This window comes from Emydura macquarii, unplaced genomic scaffold (genome assembly GCF_026122565.2).
Source record: "Emydura macquarii macquarii isolate MOO-44397 ecotype Brisbane River unplaced genomic scaffold, CSIRO-AGI_Emac_v2 contig_2170, whole genome shotgun sequence".
In the NCBI taxonomy this organism is placed as follows: Eukaryota; Metazoa; Chordata; order Testudines; family Chelidae; genus Emydura; species Emydura macquarii.
Genome location: NW_027132307.1, coordinates 205691 through 220261, shown reverse-complemented (window position 1 = coordinate 220261; position 14571 = coordinate 205691). Strand labels below are relative to the sequence as shown.

At 50.4% G+C, this 14571-nt stretch overlaps 1 protein-coding gene across 1 annotated transcript; it reads left to right on the top strand.

Moving 5' to 3' along the window:
- Window positions 1-1415: 1415 nt before the first annotated feature.
- Window positions 1416-7166, top strand: LOC137160201 (olfactory receptor 52B2-like). The gene is made up of 2 exons (XM_067558646.1): window positions 1416-1530; window positions 6155-7166. The coding sequence occupies exon 2, from the start codon at window positions 6192-6194 to the stop codon at window positions 7164-7166; it is 975 nt and encodes a 324-aa protein (XP_067414747.1). The 5' UTR covers window positions 1416-1530; window positions 6155-6191.
- The last annotated feature ends 7405 nt before the right edge of the window (window positions 7167-14571 follow it).

Sequence of the window (14571 nt, the reverse complement as noted above, 5' to 3'; positions counted from 1 at the left end):
ATAGAAAAGACACTGATGCGCCTCACTGCAGCCACATTTGCACCATGGGCGCGTAGGTCTCCTTTGCACGCTTAGCCGTCGACAGACCTACACTGCAGAATAAGCTGGGGTCCGTGCGTGGGACCTGGGTTTGTGGGCTCAGTGCCTGAGGTCTGCACAGCATTGTAAACTTGGGTTCACACTTGCTGGACCCAGGTCTCAGAGCCACGCTAACGCGTCCACACTGCACGGCACAGATCTTCTGAAGTGGCTCTGTGGCTTGACCTGCATCCACACGGCAAAATGACAGTGCTTGAACCTGAGTCCTAGTGGGACTCAGGCTCTGACCTACCCGCTAGCAGGGTCCTATGTCTGGGTCCTGAATGCTTGCTGAGCCGTCAGACTGGTTGGTGTGTGGATGGAAGCAGGGCTGGGTTCATGACCACTGTGACTATTTGCTCTGAGCTCCTGCCCGCACAGCCCATAGACTCTCACCTAGCCATTCCTGCAGCAAGCGCAGAACTTCCGCTTGGGCTGGACTAGCTCGTTAAAAGAAATCAGTCTTGATTTAAAGAGGCTAAGTGGAGAATCCACCATTGGTTTCATGGCTAATTCCCTGCATTGTTAGAAACATGCCTTTTAGCCTGAATGTGTCTGGGTTCAGCTGCCAATCGGTAGCGCTTGTTCTGCCTTTTCCTTCCAGGATAAAGAGCCACTTACGATCAGAAATCTCTCCACGTAGGTACTTGTTGCCCATGATCTAGTCCCCTCTTACCCTCTCTTGGACAAGTTACATAGATTGGGCTGTTGCTTGGGACATTATAAACAAACCAGAATTTCTGAGATTCTGTCATCTCCTCTTCACCAGGAAAATGGATGTAATTTGGTTTATGCTACTTCGGGGTGGAATGCTAATGTGTGGAGAAACTATACGTCCTTCTGTGTTCTGCAGCAGGAACAAAGCACCTCTCTTGTCCAAGCCCCAGGTATAGGACCTGGCGCTGTTTGTAGATCATTATTTTATTTCTGAGTCACGCCGAAACCCTTCCCACAGCCAGATCCACGGAGCAACGTCTGCAAGATGTAGATGATATTTCTGGAGGTGTTGCTAAAAGATTAAGGGGTCAATTGTGTTCTAGATAGCAGAGACACTGAGCCCTGAAAAAGGCAGCCTGGCTCTGCAGCTACGAATGCTATTCTGTGCCTGGCTTCATGTTCGTTGTTCTTGGTTTAAGTGGTCAGCATAAGTGCCACTCAGACAGGCCAATGCAGACTGGGAAAGTCAAATCACTTGTCATGCAAATGATGGAGAAGCAGGAAATGGCTGAAGCAAGCTGAGCTGGGCCACTCCTGTTAATCTTTAATGCACCAGGCAGTTTAAGATTCAGCAAGACCAGGAGCCTGCCTGGGGCTCACTTCCTGGCATTCATAAGGAGGAAATATTAAAATCCCCACGTCTCAGCCCCAGTCAGTGTGGATTCCCCCCCACCTGCCGCTCCCCACCGGGATCACAGGCAGAGATTCCTCAGCCCCAGCCAGTGAAAGAGCCTGGTGAGTCGTTTGCATGAAATGTTTGGGGTGGGGGCAGCTGCAAGTTATTTTAAACATTGTTCAAAGGCAGAAAATCTTCAGCTGGGACAAATGGCGCCTCTGAGAGGCACCACTGGGCTCGAGCTGGGGCGATACAACTTAGTTCAGAGGTGTTTACGAGCTGGCTACATCCTGTCCTGTATGAGTCTAAATTACAACGTGGGACTTTGTAATGTGTTTGATGTGATTATGAGAAATATAGCTAGCTGGCTTTGCGATGACCCGGAGAACTGGAGGGTGACTTGCCGGCCGGGTGTGAAGGTTGCGGATCTCACGAGACATGCAGACGGACTTGCGTGCAGTGCTGGGGAGGAACCATGTGGTCGTGGTACGTGTAGGTACCAGTGACATGGGGAAGGGTAGGAGAGAGGTCCAGGAGGCCAGATTTAGACTGCTAAGTAAGCGATTGAAGTTCAGGACCTCCATTCTGTGAAATGCTTCCACTTCCGTGCCCAGGGCCCGTTAGACAGGCAGAACTGCAAGGTCTCGATGTGGGGATGAGACGCTGGTGTGTGGAGAAGGGTTCAGGTTTGTTAGGACCTGGCGAATCTTTTAATACCGGGGCACAAAATATCTAGGAAGGACAGAGTAGGTCGTGTTGGTGGGAGTGGGGCACTGTTATGTGAAAGAAAGCAGAGTTAAATATAGTAAAAAACTGAAATGAATCAAAGTGCGCCATAGGATCTCTCTGGATAGAAATTCCAGGCTGGAAGAAGAAGAGTGTAGCAGTAGGAATAAACTACTGACTACCCCACCCGGATGGTGATGGGGATTGTGACATGCTCAGGGAGATTAGAGAGGCTACAAAAACAGAAAACACGATAATAATGGGGGATTTCAGCTATGCCCCTATGACTGGGTACACGTCATCTCAAGATGGGATGCAGAGAGAAAATTTCTAGATGCCATTAATGACTGCTCCCTGGAGCAGCTAGTCCTGGAGCCCACAAGAGGAAAGGCAATTCTTGATTTACTCCTAAGTGGAGCACAGGATCTGGTCCAAGAGGTGAATGTAGCTGAACCGCTCAGTAATAGCGACCACAATGTAACTAAATTTAACATCCCGTGGGGGGAAAAAACCAAAGAAACCCACCACAGTAGTGTTTAACGTCAAAAAGGGAGAACTACATGAAAACAAGGAAGTTAGTTAAACGGAAACTGAAAGGAAAGTGATGAGTGAAATGCCTGCAAGCTGCATGGAAACTATTTAAAAACACCATAAAAGAGGTTCAAAGTCAACGTATACCTCCAATTTTAAAAAACTGTAAGAGGAGCAAAAAATGCCACCCTGGCTAAACAGCAGAGTAAAAGAGGTGGTTAAAGACAAAAAGGCGTTCTGTAAAAACTGGAAGGCAAATCCTCCTGAGGAAGAAAAAAAGGAGCATAAATACTGGCAAGTCAAGTGTAAAAGTCCATCTAGGCAGGCCAAAAAATAATGTGAAGAGCAAATAGCACACTGCAGGGAGATTCCCAAATCTGAGCCATTCCTTTTAGGTGACAAATCCGAGGAACTGTCCCACATCGAGGTGTCTATAGAGGAGGTTTTGGAACAAACTGATAACAGTTAACCAGTAATAAGTCACCAGGACAGATGGGATTCACCCAAGAGTTCTGAAGGAAGTCAAATATGAAATTGCAGAACTACTAACTGTGATATGTAGCCTGTCACTTCAATCAGGCTCTATATCAGGTGACTGGCGGATAGCTAATGTAACGCTGATTTTAAAAAGTCTCCAAAGGCAAGCCTGGCGAATATAGGCCGGTGAGCCTAACTTCTGTACCAGGCAAATTGGTTGAAACTATAGCGAAGAACAGAATTATCAGACACAGAGATGAACGTGATTTGTTGGGGAAGAATCAACACAGCTTTCGTAAAGGGAAATCATGCCTCACCAATCTATTAGAATTCTTTGAGCGGGGTCAACAAGCGTGTGGACAAGGGTGATCCAGCTGATATAGTGAACTTAGACTTTTAGAAAATCTTCGACAAGGTCCCCCACCAAAGACTCTTAAAGCAAAAGAAGCAGTCTTGGGATAAAAGGGAAGGTCCTCTCCTGGATCAGGAACTGGTTAAAAGACAGGAAACAAAGGGTAAGAATAAATTATCCATTTTCACAATGGGGAGAGGTAAATCGTAGTGTCCCCCAGAGATCTCTACTGGGATAAGTGCTGTTCAGCATATTCAGAAATGATCTGGAAAAGGGAGTAAAGAGTAACTTGGCAAAATTTGGAGATGTTACAAAATTACTCAAGATAGATAGGTCCAAAACTGACTGCAAAGATTTACAAGTGGATCTCACTTAACTGAGTGACAGGGCAACAAAAGGGCAGATGAAATTCAGTGTTGATAAATAGAAAGTAACGAACATTGGAAAACATAATCCCAGCAACACGTATGAAATGATGGGGTCTAAGTTAGCTGTTACCACTCAAGAAAGAGATCTTGAAGTCGTCATAGATAGTTCTCTGAAAACATCCACTCCATGTGCAGCGGCAGTCAAAAAAAGCTCACAGACTGTTGGGAACCATTAGGAAAGGGAAAGATGATAAGACAAAAATATCATGTCACTCTATAAATCCATGGCACGCCCACACCTTGAATACTGCGTGCAGTTCTGGTTGCCCCATCTCTAAAAAGATATATTAGAATTGGGAAAAGCACAGAGAAGGGTGACAAAACTGATTGGGGTATGGAACAGTTTCCGTACAAGGGAAGATTAAAAAGACTGGGACCGTTCTGTTTAGAGAAGAGATGACTAAGAGGGGATATGCTAGAAGTCTATAAATTCACGACTGGTGTGCAGGAAGTGAACAGGGAAGCGTTATTTACCCCTTCACATAACACAAGAGCCAGGGGTCACCCAATGAAATGAATAGGTAGCAGGTTTAAAACAAACAAAAGGCAGTATTTCTTCACGCAATGCACAGTCAACCTGTGGAACTCCTTGCCGGAGGATGTTGTGAAGGCCAAAGGTATAACTGGGATCAAAAAAGAATTAGATAAATTTATGAAGGATAGGTCCATCGATGGCTATTAGCCAAGATGGTCAGGGGCCCCACTGCTGGAAGATGTGACTGGATGACAGGAGGATGCATCACTCAATAAATTGCCCTGTTCTGTTCATTCCCTCGGAAGCACCTGGCACCGGCCACAGTTGGCAGAGGGGACACTGGGGTAAAGGGACCATTGCTCTGACCCAGGGTGGCCGTTCTTACGCTTTCACCGCAAGTCCAGATGTCCTTCGCTGGGGCCGTGGGGGAGAGCAGTAGCGAAGAAAGGACGTGGCTCTCAGGCTGAGTGCATCTGCAGTCTGGTTACGCAGAACATGAACGCTCATCCAGACACTGGCCCTGGCAGACTCACCACCCAGGCTCAGGCGGCCCCGCACACTTTGTGGCATGTGAAAAACCTGCAGAGAAGCGAAATGAAAGCTTGGAAACCGCTTGTCTGGCCTAAATGTTGGTCCTTCATTTCCCAGCCTTGCCTGTGTGTCTTTCGTGAATTCTAGCATGGCCTCACTCGCCTGCGAGCAAATACGGCTTGCCTCTAGTTTGTGCTATTGGTCATTAGCCAGTCAGCAAGTAACCTAGGCACGTCTGTGGCCCTCACTGCCGCAGCAGAGGTGGAGATAGGGTTTTACCCTCACCTCGTGCCTGGAAGGCAGGGAAGCTTTAGCCCCATTTCACAGATGGGCAACTGAGGCACAAGTAGATGAAATGCCTCACCCAGGGCTGCTGAGCTGAGAATTGAATCCCAGTTCCTGAGTGCCCTACCCACTAAGTAAGCGTGTCTCAGGCAGTGAGTTGTGATCCACTTCCCCAGGGATGGGGAAATCGTGGCAGCCATGAGGGGTTGACAGTTGTATTTGGCGCTAAACCAAAAAAGAACAAATCTCCGCAGTAACTTTGGGGGTGGTCCAAACCTTCCAAGTGGAGTGAGGTCAGCTGGCAGAGCTGCAGCAGGAGATATATGACACAGGTTTATCATGGTCCTCAGGGAGGCATTTGTTACCTTGACCTTTGCTGGATGCGTAAGAAAGTTGCAAAAATGTTTTATTTCAAACCGGGGTCACCAGCCTACACAGGCTGGGAAACACTGCACAGGCAGCCTCCCTGAGCAAGTCCACGAGCCTAGGAACAGTTACACACCGGGCTAAACTTACGCTTACGAGTTGTACACGTGTGAGCAGGCCCATTGACATCAACTGCACGGTTACGCACGTGTAAGTGTTCGTAGGATCTGAGTGCACAGAGACTACAGTGACGGGCAGCAATATTTCAACCCAAAGTAAGAAAGGAGCTGGCCCATTACAACTGCAAAACCAGAGAAGCCCTTAGAAATGAAATGAAAGAGGGGGAATGGAAAGGAACTAGCTGGTGAGTGATTTACTGCTTGAGTCCAAAAATGGGAGATTCCTTCATGATCTAAAGCACATAAATCAAATCCCTGCTTTGCAAACGTCTTGTAAATGGAGTCACTTCTGAAACAGAAGTGTGTAAGGGGCGGCTCTAGGGCTACTCCAAATGGGTTGTGTAAACCCTAGCTGATCAGAGGAGTTATTTATGCAATTGTCTTTCTCCACAGAGCCAGTGTGAGTTCAAACACAGTGTCACAGTGCATCATGCCTGTTCTCAACCAAAGCAGCTTTGATCCCATAACGTTCATCCTGACCGGCATCCCGGGCATGGAAGAGTCTCACATCTGGATCTCCGTCCCCGTCTGCATGATGTATGTTGTTGCACTTTTGGGAAACTCTGTTCTACTCTTCATCATCATAAGAGAGCGCAGCCTCCACGAGCCCATGTACCTTTTCCTCGCCATGCTGGCGGTTGCTGATCTCATGCTATCTACTGCTACGGTACCCAAGATGCTGGCCATATTCTGGTTTAGTGCCAAAGAAATTTCTTTTGATGCCTGCGTTACCCAGATGTTCTTTACCCATTTTAGTTTCATTGCAGAGTCAACCGTTTTGCTGGCCATGGCATTTGACCGGTATGTTGCCATCTGCTATCCCCTGAGATACCCGACTATCCTCACACATTCAGTGATAGGGAAAATAGCCGTGACCGCTGTTCTCAGGGGTCTGTGTATAATGTTCCCACCTATTTTCCTTCTGAAGAGGCTGCCGTACTGTGGACACAACGTCATGCCTCACACCTACTGTGAGCACATGGGCATCGCCCGGCTGGCTTGCGCTGATATAACAGCCAACATCTGGTACGGGTTCACCACGACGCTGCTGTCCTCAGGGCTGGACGTCCTGCTCGTCGCTGTGTCTTACGTGCTCATCCTCAGGGCCGTCTTCCGGCTCCCGTCCAAGGACGCCCGGCTCAAGGCGCTCAGCACCTGCGGCTCCCACTTCTGCGTCATACTGATGTTCTACACGCCGGCCTTTTTCTCCTTTCTCACTCATCGGTTTGGCCACAGTATTCCGGGGCACGTTCACATCCTGCTGGCCAATCTCTATGTGATCGTCCCCCCCATGCTAAACCCCATCGTCTACGGGGTGCGAACGGGGCAAATCTGGGGACGAGTGACCCGCGTGGTCTCCCAGGCCTGGGGCTTTCACTGCTTCAGCCGGGCAAGGGGATGTTGACCTGCATATAATTGCAAGGGACGCGGCCTGGGAATGAGCACATGGTGCTGAGCGATGCGGCAGGGCTGAGACCTGAGCAGGGAAACTCACCAGCAGCTTCTTTCAAAGTGAAGCCAGGCTGCTTTGAAGGAGGGTTTTCAGGAAATGGGAGCCCGGTTCATCTGGTCTTCTCGTCCCTGGAGGTTCCTCCTAGGATGTTTGCTTCTCGTGGATCAGCTGAGCCGTCAGACTCTTCCCTCCAGCACGGATCACATGCAGAACATTCAGAAACCACCGCTGTGACTGGGAACTTATGCAAACACAGCTGTCACGGCCGTCAGGCTGTCCTGCCCTTACCTTCCATTTGTCTGTTTGTTCACCTGTTGTGTCCCGTCTTAATCTGAGGCAGCGCGCTCTGAGGTGCAGACTGTCTTTGTGTTACTAGTAGAGTGCCTGGCACGGCGCGGCCCCGATCGCTGACTGCAGTCCCCAGGTGTTACTAGGATACAAATGGCAGCCCTAGCGTAGGCTGATGATAACCTTGCCATTCCATTAGTATCTCGGAGGGATGGTAAACAGACGCTCCTGAAGTTGGACCTTTTGAAATCAGCAGGTCTGGATAAAATGCAGCCCAGAGTTTTAAACCAGCTGTCTCTGGCGCGCACCGGACCGTGCATGTTGATGCACATCGACATCGGGGAGCTGCCAGAAGGCTGGAGGAAAGTGAATGTTGTGCCAACTTTTAAAAGAGGCAGAGGGGATGCCCCAGATAATGCAAGGCCTGGCAGTCTGCCATGGAGCCTGGGCAAGAGAAAGGAGCAGGTGCTAATGGATTTGGTTAACAGAGAATGAAAGGGTGATATAATTAATACCAATCAACATGAGTCTGTGGAAACGAGAGCCTATCAGACTCATTTGCTATCTTTTTCTTTTTCATGGACTCAGGAGACCTGGGTTTTATCCTCAGCTCAGCCTCAGGCCAACTGGGTGATCTTGGGCAGGTCACATTCCCTCTCTGCGCCTCAGTTTCCCCATCAGTAAAATGGGGATAATGTTACCGACCTCCTTTGTAGCGCAAGCTCTCCCTCTGAAAAGCACTATGTAAGAGCATGGCATTGTTACTCTGTGCAAAATGGGTGTGAAACGCTAGGCACAGTGTTTCACAAGCACTCTGCAGAGGAGCAAATGAATCCACAAGGAGCAGGGTGGGGGAGAATCATGCCCATGGAACCTGCTAGAAGTGAATGTGGATTGGGTTTACGTTTAGAGCCTGAACGCCCCCAGTTGTTTCGATGCACTCTGTGGTATACTTGTAAAAGAAAAGACGAGCAGGATCTTATTCAGGGGGACCAGCCAACACGCCGGGTTTATTGTACATGTAAGTACATAAAAAGCCGTCACATTCACACACACATTCACACCCAAGAAGTTCTGCAAGCTGGTGTCATAGAATGATGAGTCCTTTTAGGCGTTATTCAAGCCAGCCGAGTGGCCAGCTAGGCTGGGCACAAGGAGCGAGCCGGGCCTCTGTTGGTCGTGAATCCGATGCTCCAAGAACAAAACCCAAAGTTTCCAGGTTTTTACCCACCTGTTACACTCGCTGCTGTCATGTCAGCCTATGGCCGGGCTGTGTCATGCTGCCCCCAGGGTCAGTACAGCTGTTAATCACCAGCTAAGTGCAAGCAGAACTAGTCTCTTCTTTCTGTGCTTTCTTTGTTCCCAGGGTGGATCCTTCTGTACTCCAGGGTCGTTTATTTGCACTTTAGGGTCGTTGATCGCTATCCTTCGGCTTTCAGGGTCCAGATGGCAGTCGGTGTCTTCACTCCCCTGTCTGTTGTCAGAGCAGTTTCGGTTGGTGTCTTTCTATGCCCTGCGCACACATTCCTCACTCACACACACACACACAATTCACCAAGATATTTTAGGTTCAATAGTGAAAGTTTCAGGAGCGAGAACTAACAGGATGGACTCCACTTATGCCCCACTAAACAGTCCTGTACCATTATCAGAACAATAAAGGAAAAATCTCTCTCTGCCTCTCTCTCACTTACACAACTGAACCAGGTGTCTGCATCGGATTTGTTTGCCCAGCTCCGGGTGATGGCTCACATCTGGACTAGATCGACCGAAACCTCCACTAATCTGGGCAAATCCTGGCCTGTTCCTTTCAGGGCTGGTCTGGGGTGAACCTGGAGGCATGGCTCAGAGATCTGATGCAAAATGTCTGGTCCCCCTCATTTATGTGCCGTGTGCAGGCTCCTCCTCTCCTCGGCGTGGCTGATGTCGATGGAGAGCAACGGCGGTAATGCCGCATTCTGGTGGGTAAACCAGCTCATTGCGCCCGGCGGGGCGGAGCGGGGCGTATTGCGGGGAGGGCGCCGGCCCCGGCTCGTTCTGTGTTCCATGCTCTGTGCTGCATGACCCCCGTCGCCCACTGGCAAGAATTTCATTTTCCATTTGGGCAGCTAGTGGCCGCTTCTGCCGTGGCGCGTGCGGAGGCGGTTTTGGGCTGCCCGTGAGCTGCGCGGGCGAGGGAAGCCAGGGATCGTCTGTCACGAGGGGCGTGTTTGTGACTCCTCGTGACCCCCCCTGGGCTTTCCAAGCTTCCTCAGGGTTGAAGGCGCATTGCCGGAGGTTAAGCGCGTGGGGCGACTTCAAGCGGTGGGGGGGGAACACTTCGTTGAGGTCCTGCTGGTGGGGAGAGGTTCGTTTCCCTCCATCGCTGGGCTGCCCAGAAGGGTGCGGCATTGCGGCGAACGGAGGGGGAGCAACGTGTGACAGCCGCGCAGCCAAGGCATTGGGGTCGACTGGCGCACAGGAATACAGTCGGGGTTATGGGGCAGGGCGGAGGACCTGCCGCTTCAGAGATCTACCGCCATCAATTCCCCTCCCCCCCAAGTCCTGAGAGCACGGCAGCGGCTCTGACGGGAAGGCCCCTTCCCCTGGCACGGATGAACTGCCCCGTGCCGTGCCCAGCGGCTCTGGCAGGATGGGAAGGGGTCAGCCGTGGCTCATAAGGACGTTGCTCTGTGGTGCAGGAATTCCCGGACACGATTCCCGGGTAGAGAAGTGTAAGCAAGCTTTCAGTGTCGGAGTGGCACCCGCCTAGCTACGCAGCTGACGGGGGCACGGTGCTGGCACCGGCTTTGTGTTTGCATGAGGACAATTAAGTACTCAGCGTATTGCATAAGCACTCCAGGTGCTGAGCATGATGGGAGACGGTCAGTGTGCCTGGTGTTGTGTTACAAGTCACGCTTGTGTTAACCGCAGGGGTAATGAAATGCTGCCCTTCGACTGTGTGAACAAATGGCAGCAGATCTGGGCTCAGCCTGTTCTGATAAAAAATTCACTCACCCAAACAGGGCCCAGAAAGGGGGCGGACGGATGTTTCCCCACTGCAAGGGGAGAGGGAGGGGTGAGAAGTCTCCTGTTGAGATTGCACCATTCCTGGCAAAGGGCTGCCCTCAGGCATGGTTTGACGATCTCCTCCCCCTCTTAAATGGTAGGTTTAATGGTTCCGCTCGGAGCCTTTTCTTTGTTAAAAGCAGGGACGTTGCTGCTGCGTCAGCAGAAGGTTTTCCCATGAGCTGAAATTCACTAAGAGCTGAATCACCAGAGACTGGGAAACCTGGACTGAGAAGCAGCGGGGCGGTGCCAGCAGTGGGCAGCACCCACAGACGGTGGGATCGGTCAGCGGCAGGAGATGGCAGGAGCAGCAGCGGTCAATGCCAGTAGGTGATGGGGTCGTTCGGGGCCAGCAGACAGCGGGAGCCGGGAGCAGGGACTCAGTGCGGCCGGGAGGTGGCAGGAGGCAGCAGCGGAGGAAGCCTGGTCAAGCCTGCATCTGGCAGGAGCTTGCAGAGGGGAAGCCAGCCGGGCCAGGCGCAGGACACGCCCTGTGCTCTGGGGTGGGCTTGGCTCACTGAGTCATGAATTCTGCTTGCCCGGGTTCCAAGCCAGGCTGTGTTACTGCCCTCCTGTTATTAAAGGGTTACTTTCTACAGTCAGACTCTGTGCGTGCGAGAGGGGAAGTGTTGTCTTTGGGGCGCCCAGGGGATGGTGTGTGATTTCCGGGTGACTGGCTGGGGGCTGGAGCCGCTTTGGTGTTGTGTCATTGACAGGGACCCCTCGATATAGCACCGCCCTGGCTGCTGCCAGCTCTGCCTGGCTGAAGGGAAGAAAAAAGAGGGCAGCAACTCCGCCAGAACTGGGTCGCTGTCTGCGGCCCCTGGACCGTTACAAGAAGAGGCTCCGAGCTGCTGGAATGACAGCCCAGTCGGTCCTCACCCTCCCTGGGCCAAACAAGAGAAAAGCACCTGGGTTGTTTGGGGTGGATTTCCTCACACACCCAAGTGACTTAGGAGTGTAGCCCCATGGAAGTCAGGGCTATTGGAAGCCGATGGAAGGGGTGTTTCTACTTACAGTGGGATCAGGCCCGGGAGAGACCTTCGCATCCTGGTGTTCTCCAGAGGGGCGAGGACAAGTTCTGACAAAGAACCCTTACAAAACCTGACTTTTTTACACACCGTAACACCAGAGCTGGTGTTGCCAGTTATTGGACCTTAGCTAACGCCAGAGGAGGGAGTTTTAGGGGTGAACCTTGCCCCTGCTTTGGTCAGGAAAAGATTCGTGGCTGGGCCCCTTTCTTCCCAAGGTTTCCTTCTTATTTCATTTTGCCATATTTCTTTCCAACCTATGCATTTCTTTATAATAAACTAAACAAACTGATGGTGTTCTGCGCCTGGCATCCAATTCGCCATGCTTTCTTTGTTTCTCCTTTCACCCAAGCCTTTCATGAAATGACGCTGGGATTTCCAGAGTCACTACAAGTTTAATGCAAACGACCCGTCTCTTTCTCATTGCTCACGTGCTTTGGGCCTGTCACTCATGTTAAGATCCAAACTCAATTTAAAACCATGGTTCATCCAGGTCCAAGGTGGGAACAGGGGCCTTGACGCTGCTGTGTCTGTGAATCATAGAATCATAGAATATTAGAGTTGGAAGGGACCTCAGGAGGTATCTAGTCCAACCCCCTGCTCAAAGCAGGACTAACCTCAACTATATCATCCCAGCCAGGGCTTTGTCAAGCCGCAGCTTAAAAACCTCTAAGGATGGAGATTCCACCACCTCCCTAGGTAACCCATTCCAGTACTTCACCACCCGACTAGTGAGAAAGTTTTTCCTAATGTCCAACCTAGACCTCCCCCGCTGCAACTTGAGACCGTTGCTCCTTGTTCTGTCATCTGCCACCACCGAGAACAGCCTAGCCCCATCCTCCCTGGAACCCCCTTTCAGGTAGTTAAAGGCCGCTATCAAATCCCCCCTCATTCTTCTCTTCTGCAGACTAAACAAGCCCAGTTCCCTCAGCCTCTCCTCATAAGTCTTGTGCTCCAGCCCCCTCATCATTTTTGTTGCCCTCTGCTGGACTCTCTCCAACTTGTCCACATCCTTTTTGTAGTGGGGAGCCCAAAACTGGACACAATACTCTAAATGCGGCTTCACCAATGCCGAATAGAGGGGAATAATCACTTCCTGCGTCCTGCTGGCATTGCTCCTACTAATGCAGCCCAATATGCTATTAGCCTTCTTGACAACCAGGGCACACTGCTGACTCATATCCAGCTTTTTATCCACTGTTACCCCCAGGTCCTTTTCTGCAGAACTGCTGCCTAGCTCGTCGGTCCCCAGTCTGTAGCTGTGCATGGGATTCTTCCTTCCTAAGTGGAGGACTCTGCACTTTTCTTTGTTGAACCTCATTAGATTTCTTTTGGCCCAATCCTCCAGTTTGTTTAGGTCACTCTGTATCCTATCCCTACCTTGCAGGGTATCTACCACAAGAGTATGAAGCACAAGAGTATCTGAGCACAAGAGTATGAAGTGGATGATGTTTATGGGTGTGCAGAAAGTGATTTTATTTGATAGCATTTCAATAGATATTATCAATCTTTATTTTTAAGCATTTTTTTCTATTTTCATTGATTGAAATTTTCACAGTTGTGCAAAATTCTGGGTTCTAAGCATTTTTCCTTTTGCTTTGTATCAATTTAAATGTTCACAGTTGCAGGAAATCATGGGAGGGGGTCAGTCAATAATTATTTAATGCCAGTAGACACTGAGATTGGAAAAGTTAAATCTTTATAGCCATGAAAATACAAACTGTCAACATCACCTGTCAAAATATCCCAGGTGAACAGCCTTCAGCTGAACTCTGTCATGGTCTCAAGCAGGATTTTCTTGCCTAGCTGCAAATTTTGATTATTATCGATGGGAAATTTTTGAATCACTTCGTAGATGTCCAATGAAATCAGCATTTACCAGTAAAAATCAAAGCCTCTCCCAAGTCTAATGATGGCTCCAGTCCTGGCTTGGCTCATGAGAAAAGCTCTTTAAGCCGTTGCCATGGAGGTGGAGGAGGGTGAGCCTGATGGAAATAGGGGTAGGATGTGGGGGGGGGGGGAGGGAGAATCAATCCCACTCCTCAAAAGGGAAATGGAGAGCTGCTGATCTGAATGACAGCTGCACCCCGCCCCGGGCATCACTGCTCAGGTCCCAGGTCACTCCCGCAGGGCTGCTGTGTTTATGGGACTCAATGAGATAGAATCATAGAAGATGAGGGTTGGAAGGGACCTCAGAAGGTGTCTAGTCCAACCCCTGCTTGAAGCGGGAGTAACCTCAGCTAAACCATCCCAGCCAGGGCTTTGTCATGCCGCAGCATAAAAACCTCTAAAGATGGAGATTCCACCACCTCCCTAGGTAACCCATTCCAGTGCTTCACCACCCTCCTAGTGAGAAACTTTTTCCTAATGTCCAACCTAGACCTCCCGCCCTGCAACTTGAGACCATTGCTCCTTGTTCTGTCATCTGCCACCACTGAGAACAGCCTAGCCCCATCCTCCCTGGAACCCCCTTTCAGGTAGTTAAAGGCCGCTATCAAATCCCCCTCACTCTTCTCTTCTGCAGACTAAACAAGCCCAGTTCCCTCAGCCTCTCCTCATAAGTCCTGTGCTCCAGCCCCCTCATCATTTTTGTTGCCCTCCGCTGGACTCTCTCCGTCTCTCCCAGCTCCTCTGGCCTTTCTGCCGCGTCTCTCAGAGACCCCAGACGCGCACAGCTCCAGCTGCGTGTGCTGTGCCAGTCCCCAGGGAAACCCGCTGGGCCACACGGTTCAGCTTCTACTCAAGCCTAGCCTGTGTTATGGGTGGTGGCTTACTGGCTTCTTCACATTGATCCTAAATGAAAGGTGGCTGCTACCCTCCCCCCCAACTCCAACCAGATTTAACCCAGCCTGCAGTGATATTCACGGTTGGGTTGGGTAAAAGGGATGGATGACAGAGAAACTCCCTTCCCTCGCCACAGGAATCGCCCGGGTAAAGGCTGAGTAGGGATCCCAGAGCTATCAATTATTAGAACTAAGCATGGTACAGAT

What these genes read in the sequence shown, in the direction of transcription:
- LOC137160201 (XM_067558646.1), top strand. Translation starts at nt 6,192, where the DNA reads ATGCCTGTTCTCAACCAAAGCAGCTTTGATCCCATAACGTTCATCCTG.